Consider the following 23,894-nt stretch of genomic DNA (forward strand, 5'->3'; position numbering starts at 1 on the left):
TATAAGTTAATAAAGGGAAGTAGAAAAAATGAGAGAGGATATATTTATAAAGCTCTGCTTAATGTCAAATGTAGATCGTAGAACTTTATATCAATAAGACAATTCCCCATTGGCCTTAATCTCTTCATGTGGCCCAGTGCCGCCCGCCCATAGGTTCTAATTGAGAATCATTAGAAAGCGAAGCACATGCAATTTACTTTTCTCATATTGTTGGCTGTACACACACGTCAGCTAAAAACAAAAAAATGGTGGGGGGGTGGAGAAGAGGAAAGCAACGAGCACTAGCACGGAAAAATCAAACGCCGAACTAATGACAATTTTCAATGCTCCACGTGTTGTGGCCCTGCCCCCAACCACAAAACGCCACCACCCGCTGTGACTAATGAGCGTTGCTAACTGAGATAAGAGATCTGGCCAAATGGCCAATGCCTGAATATATATCCATATATATATATTGGTATATATCTATATATATCTGTAGAATATTGAGAACTAAAATGAGCTAAAATAGAGCAATTGCCGTATGGTTACCGAGAGATTTAGAAACAAATCAGATACAGATACGAGAAACATAGAAATGTGTTTACCCCAAAGTACTTATGTCATTCATGAGAATGTATCTCTGACGTTTGCGGCCACAGAGGTTCGATGTGATTATGATGATGATGGTGATGGTCATGATGATGACGCCGATGAGCAATGCCAATAGCATGCGATCGGGGGTGTATATATTATATAGTTTAAAAGGTTTGTCTTTGCCAAAATGATTGATTGCCGCCCAAGAAGTGGGGGCCGTTGAGAAATACATCATGTAGATGAGATAGATAGATAGATAGATAGATAGAAAGATACTACCAATGCAGTCGGCCAGACTGTTTATAACTTACACATTGTTTCCACTATTTTCGATGGCATTTTTGTAGAATCTACATTTGATTCTGCTGCTACTGCTGCTGTATATATTATTATTTCCTTCTCTCGATTATTTTTTGATGTCGGGCCACTTGACTTGGACTTTTGATGTTTTTACTTGGCCTGGCCCAAAACAAACCAAAGATCCCTGCCACTCGCTCTTGTCGCTCACTGATCTGCAGCATTTAATTTCATCGTGGTTGTGTTGGGCTCGCTGGCTGCTGTTTTAATTAAATTTCGCAACGCAAACGTTGAAGAAAACATTTTGTAAATTGCATTTTATGTGCAATTTTCGTTCGACATTTGCGGGCCTTCGTCTCGTTCGCTACCAACCCAAAAAAAAAAAAATATAAAGAAAAGAAAAGCAGAAGAAAACCTTGAGGAGGGGGTTGGAAAAATGCCGGGAGTGCGCCCGTCTGCTGGCAGAATACAGTGCATCTAATTGCGAGTAACAAATGCCGCCTCATGTTGCTGTCGCCAGACATTTCCCTCTGAATTTCACTCTTTTCCTTTTTGTTTTTGGCTCGAAGGCAGGGATTGCGATTCTAAGATGATGATGATGAAGCTGCCGCCGCAGTCTTCTCGAAATGAAGGACACCAGCATATGGATGCCGGCTAGGGAGATGGACAGTTCTGGGGCTGTTTTTTGGGGAAGTTCTTGATTAGCTACCTGGGACATTGGACAGCAGCAAATGAGCTAAGCAAATGCTGCAAATGGATCATCTTGTCTAATTCCGAAGAAGAGAAGAAGCATGAAGACTTCTTTGTTAATTTGTTTATAATGCGGGGAATTTTTCGGGTAAAAGAATTAAACTATTAACACTTTTTTAGATATAACAAAATATCCTGGCATTTGTTTCATATTAGAGTATAGGTTTTTGTTACGGTTAGAAGTCTTAACTTACAATGTTTCGGTTGCCATTCGATGGGGCATTTAACTTGACGATTTAACACTTTAAAAAATGCATTTGCGGTTGGAAATTTTCAGGCTTTTAAATTGAAGGAGTAAAAACTTGAAGCCCTTCTTAACCTAAGCTTTAGTTTTTGTCTTTTTGCTGCAAAAATTTCTTGATCAACTTAGCATTTTTAAGCATTTGTTCTGTACAAACTTTGCTTTGATTTTTTCTTATTTGTCAATCCTTGCGAGGACAGTTTGGCAAACGCGAATGCATACTTCAATTGTCTGTCTCCCAGACTATGATGCTCCTTTTGACTGTCGGTCTGAATGTCTGCCTGAATCTGGCTATATTTCTTGCTATTTTTACTACCTCGATTCTTTATCTGAGATTCTGAAACTTGCAGTTCATTGCGATTGCGACTCAACCCAGCGGCAATTTCTTCATCTTCATCTTCATGACGGCGACACATCGTTTTCTTTTTTTTCTTCTCTATCTCCCCGAATTTTGTTGGTTTTTCTTTTTCATTTTGGGTTTTCTTGGCAAACGCATTTATATTGTGCACTTGTATCTGTAGCCTATGTACATACTCGTATCTGTTGGATGTCGCTGGCTGAGGCTGCACTTTATAGCGACAGCGGCCGCTTGATCGACTGAGTGCAAATTTCTCGAAGCAAAATTTATTTGTGATTTGCAATTCGCAATTTGCATGGACCGGCCAAGGCAGAGGCATGTGTGTATGCTGCTGCTGCTGCTGCTGTTGTTGTTGTTGTGGTGAAATTTTGTGGGTAATTCATCTTCATTTCGTTGCGGTTCGAGCTGAAATGCGTTGCGGTATGCAGCCACGACACTGCCACACCGCTGTAGGCTATTTTCAATCCGTCGGCCGCTGTGCTAAAAATGTTTCAAATGTTTTTAACCAAAAATAAATTGAATTTAAAGTACAACAAAAAATACTAAATAAAGGGAAAGATCAAAATCAACCCACAGGCCAATGTACAGTTCTACATTCTTTAGGCTCTCAATGCACTTCGAACCAATACCCTCAAATACAGCCTATCTATCTATCTATCTAGCCATCCATCCATCCGTCAATCAATCATGTTTTTAGTATCGGTTTTGTGTTGTTTTTATGAAATTTAATCAACAGTTTCCATGGCTGTGAGATTTTCCTACTCTTGCGGAGGTAGAAACTGAAAAGAAAAAAATTCAAGGAAAACTGAGAGGACTGATGGGGAAAGAGGTGAAAGGAGAAGAAAAATGTTGATGGTGTATTATTATTAAAGGCAAATTTGACAGAAAACAAATGTTTCCTCCTGCTGGCATGCCGCTTGGCTCTTTGTTTTCTTTTCTTTTCCTCGGATTTTCACACAAATCGCTTTGTACGCGTCAAAGTTGTTGAAATTTGAATTAACCCTTAGTTTGAGACAAGGACGCTGTGGCAGGAAGCTGTTGTCTGTTGGTTTTTCGTATTGGATTACCTACTCTGGATGATGCCAGTTCAATAATGAAGTTGTTTGCCAAATGATCAATTGATGTGGATTTGAGGAAGTCATTAAAATGGATTTATGTATTGGATAAAGAAGGGAAAAGGTATCTTTCTGCGACATTTTGTATATAGAAAACGTTGCCTGTCTTTCCTTTCATTATTCTACTCAATTGCAAATATAAAGCTAAAGGTCAGCAGTTACCTCGAAGTTCAGCGTTTGACTTAATGTTTACATATTTGTATTTATAATACATATACAACGACTTGCACAAGCATCTAAAAATACGTCACAAAGGCGAGCCATTAACCTAATTGCAAAAGTCAGGCAATGGAAACAAAAGCCTCAGGTAGCAACAGGCGTCAGCAGAATGTCTATAAAAATAGGGTTAAGTGCGAAAACCAAGTGGAATCCACTCCTTTAATTTCTCGAAAAATGCATCAGCGAATGTTTAAAGTACGCGTCGTCGTCGTCGTCGAGTTAGCAATGAAATAATTGCACAGACTGAATCGGAACTAAGGTAAAAGTTAATTAACTTTAACAGTAATTAGTAGCTGCTGGTGGATTGCCAGCTACTACAACAGCAACAACACGCTGACATGTCCAAGTTGTGTAAGCGTTGGAGAAAGGCAACTAGAAAAAACACAAGCGGGAAAACTGTTGGAAAAGTTGAGAAAATGTCAAGGTGCTACCACCACCGGTTAGATGGTAGATGGAAAAGCCGTGTAATGATTAGAAATTATCCAAGTTTTACCACCTCCTAAGTACCGAGTTAATTAGTACAGGCATCAACGACATTTTCGGTGTCAAGACCAAGTGGCCCAAAACACCTGTCCGTCCGCTGGTGGAAAATATTCAAAATATTTCAATTCACGGCAGTTGTCGTCGTCGCTGATTGACATTCGAACGTGACATGAACATGGTTCACCTAAATTCCGTAATTTATTTAGAAAAAAAAATCAGCTAACCGAAAACAAAACGGAAATTATGTTAGCTTAGCCTGCACCCAAACCCAAAAACCCTGCCGTGGCTGAGTTTTCCACAATTTTCAGCATTGAGCATTCAACATATCCCCATGACAGCGTCAATTAACGTGAAAAAATTGTGCAAACTTTGCGTTGACTTAAATTTTTGCACTCAGCCATAGAAAATGTGTTTTTTTTTTGCAATGGCTTAAATTATGCCATTAGTGCAGAAAATCAATTCGTTTGGATTTACGTAAGCGAGATCGGAAAAAGGCGATAAAGTAGTCAAGATGGGGGAAAATTAAAGATAAAAATAATTTGTAGAACTTTTCCTGGCTATATTATTTTTTGAACCTAGAAACTAAGCTAACTATTTTACTTCAAAGTTGATCAAGATTTATTAATATTAAACTTAGCTGAGACAAAAAACTAACTAGTTTCGCTTACAGCATAAACAAAAAAATTGATTACTTAGATTTCACAGAGATTGGATAATTAACTGCTTGTAATTGTTTTCATATTGTCAGTACTGCGTCAGTAGATTGAACATAGTTTGTTGCAGAACTAGTTTCGAGATCATTGATAAGCAATTAAAGGTAAACTGGTTTAAGTTTCCTACAAGAAATAGAAAACCATGCACAGGTGTTAATAAATTGATAGGAATTATATTTTTGAAAGCAATTTACTATACAAATATCTTAAAATATTTCATTTATAAACTTAAACTGGCTAAAGATAATCTCATAAGCAAATAACCCGAGAGCAGCGCATCATAAACTATAATAACACTGAACACTCGCTCAGATCACGAAAAGGCTAGGCTTATTTATACTATATATATATTATATGTGTATATTGTTAAATCTGTTGTTATACTATTCGATTCGTCACCACAAAAGCCCGATACTTATCCGTGTATATGTGTGTTTGTGTACATATTTTTACAGTCCACACAACAACAGAACCAGCAGCAAGCACTTATGAACAAGTCAAATGACGACCTACGGAGAAAGCGTCCAGAGACTACACGGCCAAATCACATTCTACTCTTCACCATCATAAATCCTTTCTATCCCATCACAGTTGTAAGTACACACAGCAATATATATCTCTAAATTTTACTCTTTCTCTCCTCTCAGCAGCAGCCTCTCTATCCAAAAAACATACATTATATTATACTACGATATTATCCTTATATCTCCTCTAGCTACTTAGTATGGTGAAAGGGAGATCTCCCTTATCGAGGAAAATAAAATAAATCCATTGCAATTTGTTTTGTAGCTGTTGGAAAACTTGTCACACACTCGACTGGAGTTTTCTGGCATGTGCGAGTGTGTCTGTGTGTGTGTATGTCGGGGATAAGAAAACAGTTATTTGCCACACTGTCGCCTCTGGGCCAGAATGTTGCTGCTGCTGCTGCTGCTGATGTAGCTTAGGCTACAGACTACAGTGTTGATTGCATCTGGCTTTGTGGTATGCCTGGTCTTATCACAATATTTGATACATTTTAGCTACAAAATGGCCAGAAAGTGAGTGTCCTTCTTGGCAGCAGCAACAACAACATGAAGCGAGAATAGCAGATGGGCCGGGATTTAGCGATGAGTGTTTAGTCCGAGTGCATTGTTAGGCGAGCAACAACCTGCAACGTCAACAGCAACAATTACAAGAGGAGAGAAGAAAAACAACACAATGCACCGACAAAAATCATAAAAAACGTGCATAAAGTACTCAAGTGTGCTGGGGCTGAAAAACGTGCGAAGCTTGGCCAAACAAAACCAACGCATGGACAAGATACAATGGCCAAAACTAGGACTCGAGGGGCTCTCTTTACCCTACTTAAGTTAGAAAAGTTAATGAATTTTATTTAAAAATAAGAAACTTTGGTATTAGACTAAAGTAAATTGCTTCTTGAGCTTAAAATTTGAAATAAGTTTAAAGTTCGCCAAAAATATTTAAAGTTTCTGTTTTAATAAGTGAAAATGAGTTGTAGAAAGCAAAGTTTCTCTTTTGAAATGTGGACCAAGAGGCTTTTCGCTTAGACTCTTTTCCCAAACCCATGTCGTCCTATATCCCAGCTATATAGGGTAGTCCACATCCACATCTAAACGAAAACTAGACACGCACACTGCCAGAGTTTATTGTCTTCTTGGCAAAGGCAAAAACATTTGGCGGCGCAGCAGCAGTACAACAACAACAAAGCCAAAGGAAACAAAAATGCGGAAATGTTCTCCTTCTCTCTCCCTTGCCCTAGCTCTACTCCTGCCCCTTTCGCTCCCTAGTGCGAGTGCTCAGGCAATTGTATTTTCCAACACTTGAGCCAAGTGCGAGCGTAGTGGAACATAAAATCCTGTGAAGTGGAAAACATGCAGTATAAAAACTACAAAACTGAAAATTATTTGGGGCCAGCAGAGTTGCATCGTTGTAAGTGCGTGTGTGTATGTTTGTTTGTATGTGCGGATAAAGCCAGAAAGCCCAGACATGTTAATTCGCATCCGACAAAATGGCTGCCTCTGTTTTCCTCTGGTGCAGCAGGATTTTCCGTTCGTCCGTCCATTCGACTGAATGACTTTTCGCAGGTCTCATTGTCGTAAAGTCCGACTCACTGGATTTATATACGCATTCGCATATCCAGCCTCTCGCAGCTTTTCCAACGGAAATAAATCTCTCTGTTGACTTAAGTCATCACCATGGCAAAAGGAGCGCATTTGTTTGTTCTGGAATTAAGCAATTCTCTTTTCAATTCTCCATCTTTCTCTCGCGTTATGCAGTACAAATTAAAAGCTTCTGGCAGTTCGGAAAATATCTGTTACATCGAGCGCAACGCATTGAGCTGCATTCTGTTGTTAATGAAGCTGCAAATCGGATTAAAAGCCTTTTCTGTGTCATAAGAAGTATGATTTAAGGATATGGCCAGGCAGGGGTTCATTTCACGCGTTGAGATCACGTGCAGAGATTAATTGGTTCGCCAGATTGTTCAAAAGATTTTGGTAGCAGACTACATAATCACCGAACCGAAGATACTTTTAAACAAATAGTAAACATCTAAAAAAAGTATTTATTAATGTGCATAAAACTTCCTTAAATCAAACTTAGACACTAAATTATAAAGCGCTCTTCTAGACTGTTTAAAAATGAATTTATATGCGCTTCTCTCTGCCAAATGCAATTTCCCCCTTGCCATCCATCGAAACACTCAAAAGATGCATGGCCAAAAAGAAAACTGTTTCCGGAAACTTTTCGGAAAACTTGGGCCGGGCACGTTCGTCGGCTAGGAACGCTCCATCACACGCTCCAACTAGCTTTGGCTTAACTAATCGCAAACTAAACGACCTCTAATAGCATCCGGAACTTCTGTCAACAATGCAGACTCCCACTGCCACACCCATTTTGGCAAGCCCTCCTCCCATCCACTACAATTTCCACACTCACACATGCCAAAACGAAACGAAAAGTAAAGTGAGCTGTGAGTCAAACTTTTCCAGAGCTATGCCGCCTGGCTCATTTCCGCAGCAAAGAGATGGTGGCAAGTTGGCCAGGGAAGGGAGTGCCGCTTATCCGCATGGAACAAAAAGCTTTCGGGATAAGATTAAAAACTTTTTAATAAGAAGACACTAAAAGCATCAAAGGAAATTTGCCTCAGCAAACATATGTCTGTGTGGGTGTGTGTGTGTGTGTGTGTGTGTGTGCAGGCAAAGTGGCCAACAAAAAGTCAGAGGAGTATGGGAAAAAAACCAGATGATAGATGGATGATAAAGTTGTGCACAACCAAACACTCGGCAACAAAAGGCCAAGAGATGTTAAAGTTTAAGAGTTGCTACCAACAACAACTAAAACAACAAAATCAACAACAAAAAATATCGCAAAAAAATGCAATAAAAGTTGCAACGACGACGGGTATTAGCTGACACCATCGCAGGGCCAACAATGTTCAATAATGTATTAGCATGGAGGCCAGAAGGCGTTGCAGCCACAATGCAAATGCAACCGATCCCAGGAGAGAGGAGGCATATGTAAAACCCTCTTTTGAAGCGGCTTATCAGAACGCTGTTCGACTTTGTTGGTAAGCGAAAGAAAAAAAAGAGATGGTAAAAGCAAAAAGAAAAAAAATATAAGGCAAAATGCAGCAGCAGTCAGCCATAAGCCAAAGCCCAGGAATGTGTAACGGCAGCTGCAGCTTTTGCAATATGTGACACATGCAGGAGCAGGAGCAGCAGCATCCAGCAGACCATAATGCGTAGCCTGGCAAAAGCCAACGAGTTAGGTGGGCGGAATGGGCGTTCAGGGGGTTATTCATATGCAGCGAAGGACATGCGGTGACGGCAAAAGCCGAAGCTGTAGCCCAAGCCAAAGCCAAAGCCATAGACCTAAACCAAACCAAAACCCATCCAAACCGCCTCCTCCATCCAGCTTTCGAGGCTCACAAGAAGAGGGGACAGAGTTGGGATAAGGATGAAAAAATGGGGGGCAAATAAGGGTAGAGAGGAGGCGTGGCTCGTGGCAACTGAGGTTTTCAATAATGCACGTTGTACGGCTCCCATGCCGCGTATTGTATTGCATTTTGTTTATGCATGCGCCCATCAAAGATGGCAAAGATGCTCGGCAAATGGAACTACTGTGAAAAAAGGGGAGCGTGCACTGGAAGAAAAAGCTTAAGCTAAGCTCTAAAACGAAAAGTCTTCTTAATACTAAAAACTAAATCAAGTTTCCACCTATTTTTCTTAGTGCTTTGAAGGAGGATAGATTCAGCTTCCTGTGGCGGTTTTTCTTTGCTTTGCAAGTTTGACAAATCGATGAGCTGGCTTTCCCTACTTCCCAACCATTCCCATTTTCAGCACTCACTGCCACTTTTTTATGCGTTTCTTTTATGTTCGCCGCCGTTTGTGTCAGAAAATCTCGCATAAAGTTGCCTTTATGGAAATATGCAAAACAAAAGATTACGATGTGTAGGGCCTATTGAACTTTGATTGGTTTCACCTTACTAAAAATCGAATAAACTTTGTTCTTTGTGTAAAAGGAAGTTAGAAGTCATTTTTAATTTCAAAAATACCATTGCTTGGGAAGACGAGACACTTAAGTCACTACAGAAAACCATAGACAAAGATACATTTATCCTGTATGCGTTTCGTTAAAATCCTTGCTGAGTATGTGGTACAGCAGGTCTGGAAAGCACTTGATGTCGTTCTTGGTCAGGTGACCGTTTTCATACATTTTTGAAAATATCTTAAAAGGAAAAATGATTATATAGAATCGAGTAACCTTTTGTAAGCTTACCAATTCCCTTAGTCGCGTGTTATTTAACTGAGTGGCCCTCTCCTTCCGCCAACTGAGATGCTGATTAGTTTCCAGGTCGCTGATGTTGCCCGCCTTCCAGTGAATGGATTGTTGAGTCTGGGCACCAGTTAAGTTAAGATCTTGCCTAGACTTGGTCATTAAACTGCGACTGCTTTTTCGCAGTATTGGCTTTCTTTTGTGTTTGGGTGTCTTGTGCTTATTTTTCAGGCTGCTTTTGCTCTTTAAACTGATCCTGCTCTTTGCTTCACTTTGATCTATTACCCTGCCACCTTGAAGTCGCTGATGTTTGGCGTGTTGCTCTAGAAACTTGGCATCCCGCTGGGCCTCTAATTCGAGCATCCGTTGATGACGTATTCGCTGGTTAAGATTCCGGTGCTGCTTACGGCGATGGGCTTTGGTAATGCTGTTGCTGCGTTTCGGCGAATACCTGTGACGCTTTTCCCGACGGACACTCTGCCAGATGCCCAAACGCTCCTTGGCACAAGTGGGGGCTAAAAGCTGCTCCTTCTGACGCTGAATTTCCCGGGCGATCAGAGCTCGATGCTTTTTGGCATGGGCCTCGGCCTCCTCACGTCGCCGCCTCGACTGCAGGATCACAGGATTTATCCGAGGGGATTGCAACGTGTCACCTGGCCAACGGTTTTGCTGGCTCAGGAGCTGCTGTTGCTGGAACAGATGCTGCTGTCGCTCGCGTTGGTGTCTCTGTATCGTCTGAAGGATAATGAATAGAAATTTTATGGAAAATACTTTTAAAAATAAACCCACCTGGTGATTTAGTTCCCCTCGTCGCCGACTAGCAAGTGTATCAGCGAACATGGGTTGCTTATTCTGTTCGTAGAACTTGCAATAGTAGTTGACCTTATCAGAATCTCTGGGAGGCATAATCCGTCGGTAGTTGCCCAAGTGACTCTCCTCCCAGGCAATCTGCTGGGTTAGTGCCCCGATGGAGCAGGCCTGCCGTGCATCGCTGCCACCAACTTCACGGTTTGGCGACGAATAGCCGGGAATTTGGGCAGCTGCCTTTTTCTTATAGATATTACTCAGCAATCTCGCCCTGTGTTCTGAACGATCATCCCGAATGATCTGTTCTTTATCCACCAAAGCTGTGCTGAGCATGTTTAGAGTATCCCGAATGAGTGGACGCTTCACTTCCATGTCCACCGATTCGTCTGCACTCAGACTAGGCGTGTGATTAACTTCTAGTATGTACGGCTTCAGTTTCCAGTCAACCAGGATATCAAAACCCAGCAACTGAAAGCTGGCCTGTATTTTATCGTGCTTCGGGAAGCACATATTGTAATTGTGCTTCAAAGTGGGCCAAGCGCTGATCAAGGTCTTGATGATTGCATCATCTACACTAGCCCAGAACTCGGCCACATCGTAGTTATGATCCACCAGCCACTTATTAAAGGCACTCAGTTTCCGTTTAGAGCCAGCTTCTGGTCCATTGCCTACCATGTACTGAGAGTTCCGGCGATTCAGGCAGTAATTAGTCAAGTGCATAAAAACATTGTGGCTGTTGTTTATTGTAGGTGGCACATACTTCTGGGTGGCAAAACGGGCGAGGCCTTCATTGTAAACGAAAATACGCAAAGGATCCACTGAGGTGACTAGAGTGTAGACCCGCAGGTCAAACTTGTAGCCATCGATTAGTAAGGGCTGTCAAGGGAATAGGAATGAAAGGATATCGTTTACCATCATCGTATCACACCTACCCTCTCTATGTAGGTCTGACAGATTAGTTTCTCTCGCTTGCCCACAGTGCGAAGATCGGTGGTTATCCAGATGCCACGTCCTTGGCCGGCAGAATAAGGTTTCAGGATGAAGGTTCGCTTGTGTTTGGCGGCATAGATGGCCACATCGTAGGCACTGTTAGAGGTTAGCAATTAAGAAAAGAAGCAAGTTAAGTGCTAAGAGAAAACCCACTCTGTTGGCATGAGCCAGGTCTTGGGAAAGATTCGATAATCTCCCGGATAAAGCTTGAGCATTCGATTGAGATTCCTAGACAGCAGATCCTTGCGACATATCTCAACCATGCCGGGAAAATGATTAATTTGCTGAAAGCGCTTCATGTTTCGCAGGAGATCGTGATGAGGTGTGGAGTCCGACCATTGGATATTCCACAACCTATGCTCGGGAACATGCTGGAAGCCCATATTCCTGGTAACCTTGGCCACCAATTGGAATCGAGTGTGCTCCACACAGACGCTTAGTCTCAAGCCACGGATACTGGGCGCTATGTCGGTGCCATCTACATGAAATTGCATTGGCGGCTCCTTGATAACGTCATAGCAAATGGCATCTAGCTGGGAGGCGGTCAACACAGGTTTATCTCTTGGCTGTTGAGTGTTATCCTGCGTAACGACCATGAAGCGATCTTCGTTAGCGCCGCCCCCAGCGCTACGTAATCGTTGCCAGGTGGGTTGATTGGTTTCGCGACCTGTTCGTCGCTTACCGCGCTGCTTATTGGACACGACATAGACGCTTTCGCGATTGTAGATATCTGGTCTTTGGCCATTATTGCCGACTGTCGGAAGGGCTTTCTGGGCATTGAAAAAGCGCGTGTACGGATTAAGCTGTTGCTTTGCGACTCGGGGGGATTTCTTGGAAGGCATCTGGTAATGATGGTAACGCAGCTTTTATGGGTTCCCTGGATTTTCTGCAGTGCTCTACTCTCCAATTTGTCATCTAAAATTCCAAATATGTAAAGGTACATCGAATTTTGACAGTAAACTTATGGTAGAAGTATGTAAATATTGAAAAACATTCGACAGATTGCTCATCTTGCAACCTTAGTAAGCACCCCACCCAACACCACCACAAGGCAAGGTCAAGTGCTCACTCGGCGGTTGTCATTTGAGATGCGAGCCACTCGATTACCAAAGTCAGTGCCGCGAATGAAACCTGTGCCATGTGGTTAGCCAAAACACCTTGCGACAACTGTAACGAACCAGTGCGCACACCTGGCTGTCACTCCACCACCTCCACCCTCGCTTTCGGGATTAATTTCCATGTGTGGAGAGTTGCTTTGAGGGTGGAGAGCTCATTAACCGCAGTTTAATCAGGCTTTAGGCTCATGTGGTTATTAGTTCAGGCAGTCAATGTCACAAGGAAAAGTACAGAAAAAAAGAGAATGTAAAAAATAGGAAAGAGAGGAGAAATCATCAACAATAGCAGTTACATAGCCACAGATGTAAATGTCGGATAGTCATACGCTTGGTTAACTGCTGGGGCCAGAAGGCTAACTATCAGAAAGCCAAAAGGGCGTGGCGTGATAGGTCACCTATGGTGAGCTAGCCCCAACATACTGCAATCTACACTATTTTTGCAGAGAAAGAAAATATGATGAAAAATCATATTAAACGAGGAGAATAAGGTAAATGGATATTTAAATCCTATCACCTGAAAAAACTTTACAGATTTAAGTTAACAATGGCTCCACCCTACAATTTAATCGGAGTTTTTTTGTTCAGCATTTTTTACCTTTTGTTTTCGATTTAAGCGACAAAAACAATTGCCGAAGCTTGTGCCTCATTTTACACATGTGTTGGTTTGAGTTTCGGCAACGAACCATGTAATTTGTCAAGTTTATTCGGTTGAGTAACGTTTTTGGCCTGTGCTTGGGATTCTATCTATCTGGGCCTGGGCCTGCCTTTCGCTGGCTCGCTCTTTTCCTCTAATTGGCTGTCCAAGTTAGTTTGCTGGCGCTTTATTTGTTTCTCCCTGATGTTGTTGTGCAGCTAATTATGCGCCCGCTTTGTCGCTAGAGACTGTAAACAGAAAAACAAGAGGGAGAAGTGTTGGGAACTTTTCTGCATTTCAAATATTAATGATAGTGCACGAACCGCCAACACAGCAGCGAACGAGGAATGATAACGAGGAGGGGAGAGCTCTGGTTTTTGTTGACAGAACAGGAGCGTTGATAAGCTGGAGAGAAATGAGCGGAAAATGGCGATTAATGTTGTTTTCACTTATGGCCAAAGAGTCGGTATAAATAAGGGATTTTTTCGAGAGGAAATACCCTATAAATTTATTGTTTCGCGAATTGCATTCATGAGGGGAAACCCCCTTAATTGGCTTGCACGTACGTATACGTAATAAATTATTGCACACCAATAAATCTCACTTTTGTTTTGCTACGCATTTATTATAATACAAAATATAATAAATTATTACTCCTGATTGAATATTTCACACTTTTATATTTGACTGAGAAGCGTAAATTTTATTTACATTTTTTTTGCCTCTCTTCAATTATTAATTGACATCCTTTCGGGCCGCCTCCACTCGATGTCCTCTGATTTTTTAATCAAGTGCGCTGGAAGGACGCGCGAACGTTGTTGAGCCAGGTGAAATGAGTGTAAAATCAGAGGACGGCAAACTGCATTAAAAATTTAAAGGTGTGCTCACACACACATTTCATTTGCAGCTGCAAGCGCGGCCAGAATTAAAAAAAAAAAAAAGAAGGAAAATGTATAAAAACAGCAGAGCCCAAGAGCATAATAATAAAAAATTAAACAAAAGGAAAATAACAAAACCAAACAAGAAGGAAAGAGAGAGGAGGATGTGCTTCGGAGTTGGGAGTAGTGAAAATGGTTCATAAACTCGCCTGGCAGATGATGATGAAACCCGAGAGCCGGGGTATAAATTACAATGTGTGAGAATGTTCATATGGGGGGCATATAGTCGGTGGGTATATCCGAGTGTGTGTGTACTAGTTTTCACAAATCCCTTTATTTTTATGGAGTCACACACATACACAGGAACACATTCGCATTTTGACTAAGCGCGCATTAAAAATTAATCTTTTAATTACTGCCTGGTTGGCTGGCGGGCTCATCGTCGTCATCTCTCCTCTACAACAATGAGATGCGGGCTATTAATTTGGAGTTCGCCGAGTGTATTTTATTTTCGCATTTACATTGACAGCGCCATGTTAAGTGACACTTTAATGACTAGGCACAGCCACGCTTTTAAATATATATACGGATTTTCTAACATCATCATCTAGGCATTATAAAGAAATTTCCTTCCACTTTTAATCTACGTCATTCCTTAATTCTTCTCATTGTTGAAATCTCGCGCAGCTTATGAAAAAGTTCCACAGCTGGAATCTCTGAAACCGTAGCATATTTTCCAGCTTAGCAACTTTTCCTATTCGGCCAACTACGAATTTTAATTGCTTTAATTGACCCCAGTAAAGAAATGTCACAACTTCCCACATAAACTTAATGGCTAGCGGCCAGAGCGCAGGACTTCCTTCTCATACACTTGAATTCAATTTACACTTTGTGGCATTAACATTTTTGGGGTTTCTAATGCCTAAACTTTTGCAGGGGGCTAACATTTCGTGTTAAAAGCTTTTGCCATCCCAAAGTTTTGAATGCTAGAATGAAGGTTTATTGCGAGAATTAAATCCACTTTAATGATACCGAAAAAACTGTGGAAAAACTATGCATCCAAGCCATGATTTAGTAATTTAAATATAAAACTCAAAGCGTCCCCCCCCAATCACATTTATGATTTTCGTCCAGGGGATGTTTGTGAATCCCTAGGATTAGATATAGCAAACGTGATTAACATCGCAGAGGGAGAGAGAGAGAGAACAGTGATACAATATATTTCGGTGTCATTTGGAATTCCACGTTTGATTTATATATGCAGGTCATACCGAAAGTCTATGCATGCTCTATTTTGTGTGAGCTACGAATCCTCGTAATTATGCATGAATCGTGAAATCAACTGCATTTGGGGGGCGTTTGCTATGTTTTTGGAACACAACAACTATGAAGCTATGGAACTGGGAACTGTGAACTGAGAACTGGAAACGCATGAATGAATGCTCCCTAACAATGTATGCGCATAAATTTGAACACTTCACCCTGCGAGACGCAATGAAAATGTTGAAATGTTAAAATGCTCGCACGTACTGCAAAAAAGTTATTTGTAATGCAAAACAAAACGAAATCAACAGAAATGGCAAAACAAAAAAAACAAAACAAAAAACGTGGCCAGTGAAACAACAAACTAAACAAAAAACAAAAAATACCAAAAAAAAAAAAGCAAATGCAAACAGCTGCAATAAGAACAACTGTGAAAATAGTCGAGAAGTGGTAAGACTTTTTGTTTGGCTGCCTTACTTTTAGTTCAGTTTCAGTTGGCGCATAGAGTGCATAAACAACAAACGCATTTGTAATGAAAATAAAATTTAACGGCACAAACACCAAGGACATGCCCAAGTGGAATACGCTACAAAGTATGCAACAGTTTCTCTTTCCACTTCTTGTTCTTCTTCTGGGCCTAGTGCACTTACGGCTCTTGGCCAAAACAGCGAAAACTATGCACACTACGGGCAGAAAAAGACATTTTCCGAGTTCCAATATTTCTTCATGGCTTCTGGTGGTTTTTCACTGAAAAATAAAAGCTATGAAAACAGGAAAGAAATCTTTTTAGCAGCCATTTATTACACTCTGTAGACAACAGTTTTAGATTTCTTCATCAGAAGAGTTTTACCTATTTATTCATATGCAAAAAATCCTTTAATCCCGGTCTTAACTCTTAGTTTTTCCTCACTGTGTGTGGATGTGTGGCTGATGTATGACATGCCAGCAACAAATTGCTGCAAAAAGGAAAATGGCGACCAAGAAATGTGACACCTCCTGGCCACTTGTCAATGTCATAATTTGCCATAATGTGCGAGGGATGGGAATGAAGAGCAGGAACTGTAGAAGGCAGATGAGAGATGGAGATGAACTAGCGCTAGCGGGACAGGCATCAAAAGTTGTGTATGGATGTCGATGGGGCGATGTCGAGGCTGATGCCTTTTGGCCCGAGGCCGTGGTCGAAAGGGTCCTTCTGCTGGCTTCTCGCAGGGACTAAATAACACGATGGCCGGGTGTTTTGCCAACTCCTGTCATGTCCTTGGCTCAACGGTCTACTACTACTACTACTATCCTCTACCGACCGAGCACTGTCAACATTAACACAGCCCAGAGGCATAAAAGGCATATCCAATTGCAAAAAGACGCATGCCGATAACAAAGGCTCGGCAAACATTCAACTAACATTAGTGCCACGCCCCCGTCCTGCCAACAAGCAAGCATACACACTTATGCACATAGGCATGTGTGTAGGATACTGGTTGTCGTATCCTGGTGCTCTCGTTTGCTGTCTATTTTACTTGGTCATTAAATTTGGATTTTGTGCTGTGCACATCGCCAGCGCTTGACTTTGCTGTTAAATATATATCTACATATATGTATGTGTGTGTATGTATATGTACCCAAACACACAGAGGCATCTACATCTACGTCTCTTTAGTGGCCTTTTGTGGAGCTCCCTCTAACCTCTCACCTCACCTCTCGCCTTGGCCCCCGATTTGGCTTTAACTTGCCGCCATTGTTGGCCAGGCTCTTTGCATACAAATATACATACATACACCATATAGATATATGTAGGCAGAGGAGAGAGGGAGGGAAAGGTGGAAAATTCCTCAGTCCCCTTCCATCACTCGCTCTGCTTAACATCGGTTTTACCATACCCTCGATGTTTTGTTTTGCTTTCGGTTTTGAGTCCTTTGTGGTTGAAGATTTTTCCAACATTGCATAGCAATTGCAACAAACAAAAAATGGTTTTGAGGGCTTAATGCTCTGGATTTGATAGTGGCCTGGGTTTTCCAAAAGGAAAACGGCTCGTTTAGGCTAAGCTGCAATGCCAGAAGCACATACATTGATGGGATTTGCGGCAATCGAAGTTTTGAGTTCAACTATCTGCTCAGAAATCGATTTTCGTTTCAGTTTCTATCAACTAATAAGATTAGTTAGTAAATGCTTCCAATAAATTTCCATGATCGAATAGAATAAGTTCTTAATACGAGTTTCGTATAACTAATTACCTTCTTCTCTCTCTCTCTTTCTAGGTAAGTGTTCTTAACCCTACATGTCTTGGTTCGTGAGTGATAGATATAAGAATAAATAAGCTATAAACACGTTAGCACATATACTTCTTGTTTAGGAAAAGGTTTTCAATACTTCCTGTAGACATGCATACCCGTAATGTTTATAAAGAGGCAATAATTTCTTCATCTACCCATCATATATATATATATATTAAGCCATCAAATTCAGATCAAGATATCAAAAACTCCGACACACACTCATCATCATTGTCATCCTGGGCAAAAAAAAAAACAACGAAGAAGTGAAAATGCCTCTTGCTAACCCAATAAATCTGTAGAAAATTCTCGGAAAGAGCCACAAAAAAGCTTTTCTTTAGGGTCCCAGCAATCAGAAAAGTTTTTGGGAATGGTCTACCCAAAGTTGCACCGTAATTCCCACGATAATAATCATAATAAAAATCAAGCAAGCGATAAAGCATAAAACCAAATTACACATACAACTCGGGCCTTTTTCACCGACAGAGCTTGAGGACTTCGGAACCAAACACTAAAGGTTCTACCACATTTTCTGCGCTGCTTCCGCTTTCCGTTGTGGTACAACATAAAAATAAAAAGTTTTTTTTTCCAACCCAAAAACTTGCACATTGTCAAAAAAAAAATAAGAAATTCGGCCACTAAAATATATGTATGTATATATAGATATTTTGTGTTCGACTTGGTCAGGCAGGGCTGCCAGACATTTTATGGAGCACGTAACGGACGTTTTTTTCCGGGTTACTCTCGTTTGAAAAGTTTTCTCATAATGCCATAAGCTTATGCAATATCGGGCCGCCGAATGCATCCGGATATCAGCACGTATTGGGGTTAAGATAATGCCAAACGTTCCAACGATCTGGGTGGTGTATAGACCCCAGAGAAAGAGCTAAATTCATTAAGTTGTCAAATGCAAGTCAACACAATACAAATTTCTGACACGGGCATGACATATCCACTGCGCCGCAAACTACTCGTAAACGCGAGCTGGCGAAGTGGCAAGGCACTAGGAAATGAGAATTGCGGGAAGGCCAAGAAGTGGTTCTTGAAAAGCCTCGGAAAATAGGGGGAAAAATAGAAATGCAAATCATCGCGGCCATTGTCGTCAGACTTTCTTCTGCCCCCAATTTCACAGTTTAAATGCCAGGAAAAAACAGCGAAAAAAGCAGCCAGAAGACATTAGTTTCAGTTTAAAGAAAACTTTTTTATTGTATGATATATCGCTGGCATGTCTTCTTCGGAACACAATAGCCTTGGGGATGTAGATCCCGCAACCAACCCTTCGGACAGGCGCATCCCCGTTTGCATTTCTGGGGGCTACACCTGCGAGTATAATAGTACAGCGAGCAGATCTTAGGGCAAACAGGTACGCAGTTAACCATCACATCATTGTGCATGCACTCTACATTGGAGTAAAAAACTTATTTAAAGAGTTTTTAATAGCAAAATATAAGCTTACTTTTGATAAGAGGTATTTCGGAACTTGTAGTATGATGAAGTAACCATAGGAAGACGAAAAGGAATAGTCCAGAATACATCTCACTAGCTTCAACTTTAACTCATTTGATATATTGCAACATTCAGTAAACTATGACTGTGCAAAATCAATTCTATTACAGCTGATTAGTTGCATGCCATGATTTGCCATATTAAAGCACAGAAAAACTGTACAGTTTATTGACAAAACAACTTGCCAAACTGTACGATAAATTAATGATCCTTTAAAGCTGGCCAACGTCACCGCTAAGCCTCTTACTCCGGCAAAATTAACTGGAAAAATCCGTTGCTGATGGAGAAATGCCGCAAACGGCCGGCTTAAAATCCCGCTGCCCGCAACAAATGAAAAATTCAGAGAGCCGCGGCTATAGTAGCGGTGGCCGACGGGTAAACATTTTAATTCTACTAATTGAAGCAGCAAAATCTATTGCCCGGACGAAATCAAATGGAAATCCAAAACTAATAAACGGTTTAACGGGGCGTATACGTGGTTTGCCATGTTGATTTTGCACATAAAAATCTTTTTTTTTGGTTTGTTTGTCGTTTTGTTCAGTGTAATTAACTAGCCAGCAGGCGCATAATTACAATTTTGAAATTGTATGCCCTGAATATGTGGCATATGTGTGCGAAGAAAGGTGCATTGTGTGCCCGACCATTGCTCACATGTCAGCGGTGGTTTTTTCTTTCCTTTTTTTTATTTTTGGCAGGAATGGGTAGGAGGAGGAATGGTGGTCATCTGATATGGATGGTGGTGGGTGGCTGTTGGCGTATGGCGGATGGCGTATGGCCTAGACAATGGATAATAGATGCTGGTCATCGTTTGTTGGCTCAGTCCGCTGGCATTATGCGTTATTCTGCGGCGAGCGATCAACGGCCATCGGGCATTGCTGGCGCGCTATTTGCGGTTTTAATTATGTCCAGCTCGTGGAACGCATCGCATCGCATCGCGGCAAAAACAATGGGAAATGGGTAGCAGCCAGCATTGCATTGTTGCAACGATTGAAATAAATGATGCGAGATGGGACTACTGAATATGCAGGACCAAAGAATGAGCCCTAATTTGGGACAACAGTTTCGGGATGGTCGTAAGAAAATCAATATGCATATGCCTGGTACAAGGGCATATACGAATGGGCCATGATTAATGGATAATACTCAGCCGGGTAGCTGGTGCTGTGCATATGGCGTTCATATATGGAAAATGTTTCGCTGATTGATAAACCAAATGCCAAGCAGAGCGAATATAAATCGTTGCATCAGAATGGATGAGGCAGTACTCGTGCCATACACAATGAATATATATAATACAATATCAGCTACGATCCGATATGGCCATTGTACGTTTGCCACAGTGGCTCTGAAAATTGCTAAACCCAAAGGCGTGGTTGATGGGACGGCAGTCAATCACCGTTGAGGGCTTAAACTGTCAACCTCCGCTCAACTCAACGCAACTCAACTCAATTTACCTCAACAAACTAACAAAACCCAAAAGGCATACCACGTGCAGAACGACGGGGAGCAAACTTAATGCTAATGCTAAGCCAGGTCTCTGAAAAATTAATGCCTACTAATAATTCAAGGGGGTCGCAAGGGCCTTTGCGTAAAGGATGCTTAAATAATCTAACGCACAATTAATTGAAGGTGCCATAAATATTGCGTATACGCAACGTAAATCAGGCAAAATGGCAGCCAGGCAGAAGGGTAGCCTTTGAAGCATGGGCAATAAAACCCCTTAAGCAAAAGCTTGATTATGCAAACAATTAATCCTGGAAGCGTTTATTGCCGAGCTTATTTCCTGTGGGATATAGTGAGAGAAAGACTAAAACCAACTTCAGCTGACCAGGATGAACTAGCAAATTTGGTTGTAGGCATGTCTTCATTAGGCTTGATTGTCGACTAGTCAGTCGACTGCCTAGCAAATCCTTTGTTTTAATCAATTTGGAAGTGACTTGCTTGCAGCCGGAAGCACGCCACTCTGCAATCACATTAGCCAGGATTCCTTTCCTTCTGATTGTTGTTGCTGCCCGGAAATGAAGGCCAAAAAGGAAGGAGAGACCAACGTTAGTCAGTCAGTCAGAGGACTGACCAGACCGCAGCATTAAAGCAACATTTGTTTTAACATCTCGACGGAGAGAAAGTCGAAAAAAAAGAACGTACATATATACCACCCACCGCAAAGCCGAAGGAAGCTTGGACTGTCAGCTGCTCGCAGAATGATGCCGAAAATTTCAAACAATGCAACACAAATTGCCGGCAACCGCAGCCAGCAAGCGCGGTTTACTCTGTGCGGCCATCGAGGTGCTGGGCCCAGAGTTCCGAGCTTCCAGTTCCATCCCTCCGCAAGCCCAACCTCTGAAGGAGCGGCGGCCAGTCGACCGCAGTTCACAATAGTTGACCAGTGCAATATTTTGACTTGGTCAGCGGGAAATGCAGCTTGAGCAGCTCAAAAGAACAAAAAAAATATATCCTTCATCGAAGATAAAGTTGAGGCAGTTTGTTCTGGCAGCGAAAAAGTGGCAGTAAGCTGGGGACTTAAGTAATTACAGAATGAGGTTCTTAAATGAAAGAAACTTTAACCATAAAGAGCTTACGGGTTGCAAGCTGTTAATATTAATAAAAGAGTTTATACTACTTTGTGAAATTTAATACTTCACCTGAAGATATTTTAGTTCGTTAAATTTTCAACTCTGCTCATAATATAATTTTGTCATTCAATTTCTGAACACTTTTGTCATTAACCTGGTTAAAAACGGGATCAAGGTAAATTGCATTCATTTTCGGTAAAAACCGCTCTGAAAATGAAAATCAAAAATGCCTGCTTTATGTATAACATGCACAATGCCAAAAAGTTCGTTGGTATTTTCTATTTTCTCGAAAGTATTCTTCATTCTGGTAGCAACCCCAAAAATTTTTTGCCCATTCTTCACGATTTTGTGGCTTTATTGCAATCAGTATTTGGAATCCCATTTGCCGCCACCTATCCTCTTGGCCAGGCGAGTAATCAGTTTTAGCCATGACTGTAAGCCCCATGGAGATAGACAACCCAAAGCATAGACAAACGATTTGTGCCTGCCTTTCTCTCTACTCTCTCTCCTTCCTCTACTCCCCTCGCCATGTACAAACGTCTAGGTATAGTAGTCAGTTTTAAATGCTTGAGCATTGTATAAAATTTGCATAAATTTCTTGCATAGTTTATTTAGCGTTTGGCCATGGCTGGCTCTTGCTTTTGTTGGCCATTTTGCCATTTTGCTATTTTTTGCCTGCCACCGCCCACTGGCAAACACACAGGCTAAATGATGCACACGCCCCAAAATGTATGCTATACATGCACATAAAGCGGTGAGGATGACACCGCAGAGTAGAGCTACTCCTTCTTCGCCCACTCCCGGGCTGGCCATATTATAACTCAATTTCTGCGTGAGGCTTTTCCGACCGCAGCGCGCCAGTAAAAACAAAAACAAGGCGCTGATGGTGATGCAGCATTTATATTCATATATGCGGCGTGGAAATGAATCGTGGACCTGGCAGCTCTCACCGCAGGATGTCCATTGGTACAATCTCAGTGGGGGCGAGAATGGAAATGGCGAGTGGCGGGGGGTCGGTGGCGGGGGTGGAGCGAAAAAAATAGGAGTCTGTGAAGCATGTGAACCAATTCAATCGCCGGCCTTTAATTTTCCCCAGATTTATTCCTTGCCCGGGAAAATTTGCATGCTTTTTACGCAGATTACCATAAGCACACAAAGGAAGAGGTTCTGAATGTGAGTGAGAGTTAAGGGTAAGGGGTAGTTTCAGGAGGGGGTAGCTAGATGGGATGGCAAATAAGGATCTGCCGATTCGAAATCGGCTTTCGTTTGCAGGAATCCAATATGTCAAACTTGAAGCACGCTTCACAACAATTTTTTGGATTTTTCCGAGCTGTCAAATGTCAAGTGTCAAGGCAATTTTCCATTCGCCGAGATCTCTTTCGGGCGAGTCAAGTTGGCAGCACCCATTCTCTGACATGCACACATTCGTCATCGTTGGCTGGTCCTCCTCATTTGTCCAAGCCGCGCGTTCGCTCTCTGTACGACATGTTTGCTTAGCCAACTAGCCCCCCAGCAGAACCACCCACTCAATCCGCCCTCTTTCATCCTGACATGTTTCAATAACTAACTGTCCATATTGGTTCATTCAATTAATGTCAATAGGGTGCTGCATTTATGCACGACTATTGCCATCGACAGTGTCCTTGAGCCAGTTGGCAAGTTGATGGCGCTGCTAGGAGTCCTGCTAATTGCGCCAAATGAAACTAATACCCAATGGTTAATGAGACGAGCTGTAATTGTTACCCTTTGCCGACGGATCGATGGCAAAATCAGTTAGCAATATGCTTGTGCAGCCTAGCCTGCCTTTAGAGAATCGAAAACAATGTTTCGCTTAGTCAATGAAATGATCTGTATTTGAGGAAATGCATAATTAATATTGTATTGATGGCTCCTAATAATATTTTGGGGAATTGAATGACAGTTGGATGTGTAATTCAATGCTTTCATGCCAAATCATTACTTGAAAGAAGAAGTAGTTACCCAATCTGAAACCTGTTAAACTGCTTTAGTACTAACAATGGCCTGATTACCTTAAAGTGTACATATATATCCCTTAAGTTGTGGTTCCTATACTTTATTACACCCATTCAAATTAAACATTATCCCACTGGCTGCCTTGAAATGCAAATAGGAACTTCAGGATTCGCGTTATTCCGCTTGCATATCCACAGAGGATTCTCTGCTCAGGTTTACCCAGCGCCCGCATGTTTCATTAGCCCATCCGTCTTTCCTTTTTGTAATTTGTGGGCTTTCAGCAATTAAAGGCGAATTGTAATGCCTTCGCATATACATAAAGGAGTGCCTCAGGCACATTCATTACACCTTTACGC

The 23,894-nt window shown here is 41.6% G+C and overlaps 3 protein-coding genes across 26 annotated transcripts in view; 1 reads left to right on the top strand and 2 right to left on the bottom strand.

Annotated features, from left to right (window-relative positions):
- Positions 1–23,894, top strand: part of LOC108108904 (heterogeneous nuclear ribonucleoprotein L) — a 105,425-nt gene that overhangs the window by 22,402 nt on the left and 59,129 nt on the right. For all 24 annotated transcript variants that reach the window (XM_017217156.1, XM_017217136.2, XM_017217128.2 and 21 more), the window contains exon 3: positions 5,208–5,345. In XM_017217156.1, coding sequence (XP_017072645.1) covers positions 5,208–5,345 — 138 coding nt within the window. The remainder of the gene's footprint in view (positions 1–5,207; positions 5,346–23,894) is intronic.
- Positions 5,352–16,201, bottom strand: LOC108108903 (tubulin polyglutamylase ttll6). The gene is made up of 5 exons (XM_017217127.2): positions 11,479–16,201; positions 11,268–11,421; positions 10,318–11,211; positions 9,532–10,263; positions 5,352–9,480 (listed from the first exon to the last, which is right to left on the bottom strand). The coding sequence occupies exons 1-5, from the start codon at positions 12,165–12,167 to the stop codon at positions 9,367–9,369; spliced, it is 2,583 nt and encodes an 860-aa protein (XP_017072616.1). The 5' UTR covers positions 12,168–16,201; the 3' UTR covers positions 5,352–9,366.
- On the bottom strand, positions 16,197–22,096 carry LOC108108908 (SCO-spondin). The gene is made up of 2 exons (XM_017217158.2): positions 18,942–22,096; positions 16,197–18,884 (listed from the first exon to the last, which is right to left on the bottom strand). Exons 1-2 carry the CDS (start codon positions 19,018–19,020, stop codon positions 18,688–18,690), a joined length of 276 nt encoding a protein of 91 aa, XP_017072647.1. The 5' UTR covers positions 19,021–22,096; the 3' UTR covers positions 16,197–18,687.

This window comes from Drosophila eugracilis, unplaced genomic scaffold (genome assembly GCF_018153835.1).
Source record: "Drosophila eugracilis isolate 14026-0451.02 unplaced genomic scaffold, ASM1815383v1 contig_1765, whole genome shotgun sequence".
NCBI classification, from domain to species: domain Eukaryota; kingdom Metazoa; phylum Arthropoda; class Insecta; order Diptera; family Drosophilidae; genus Drosophila; species Drosophila eugracilis.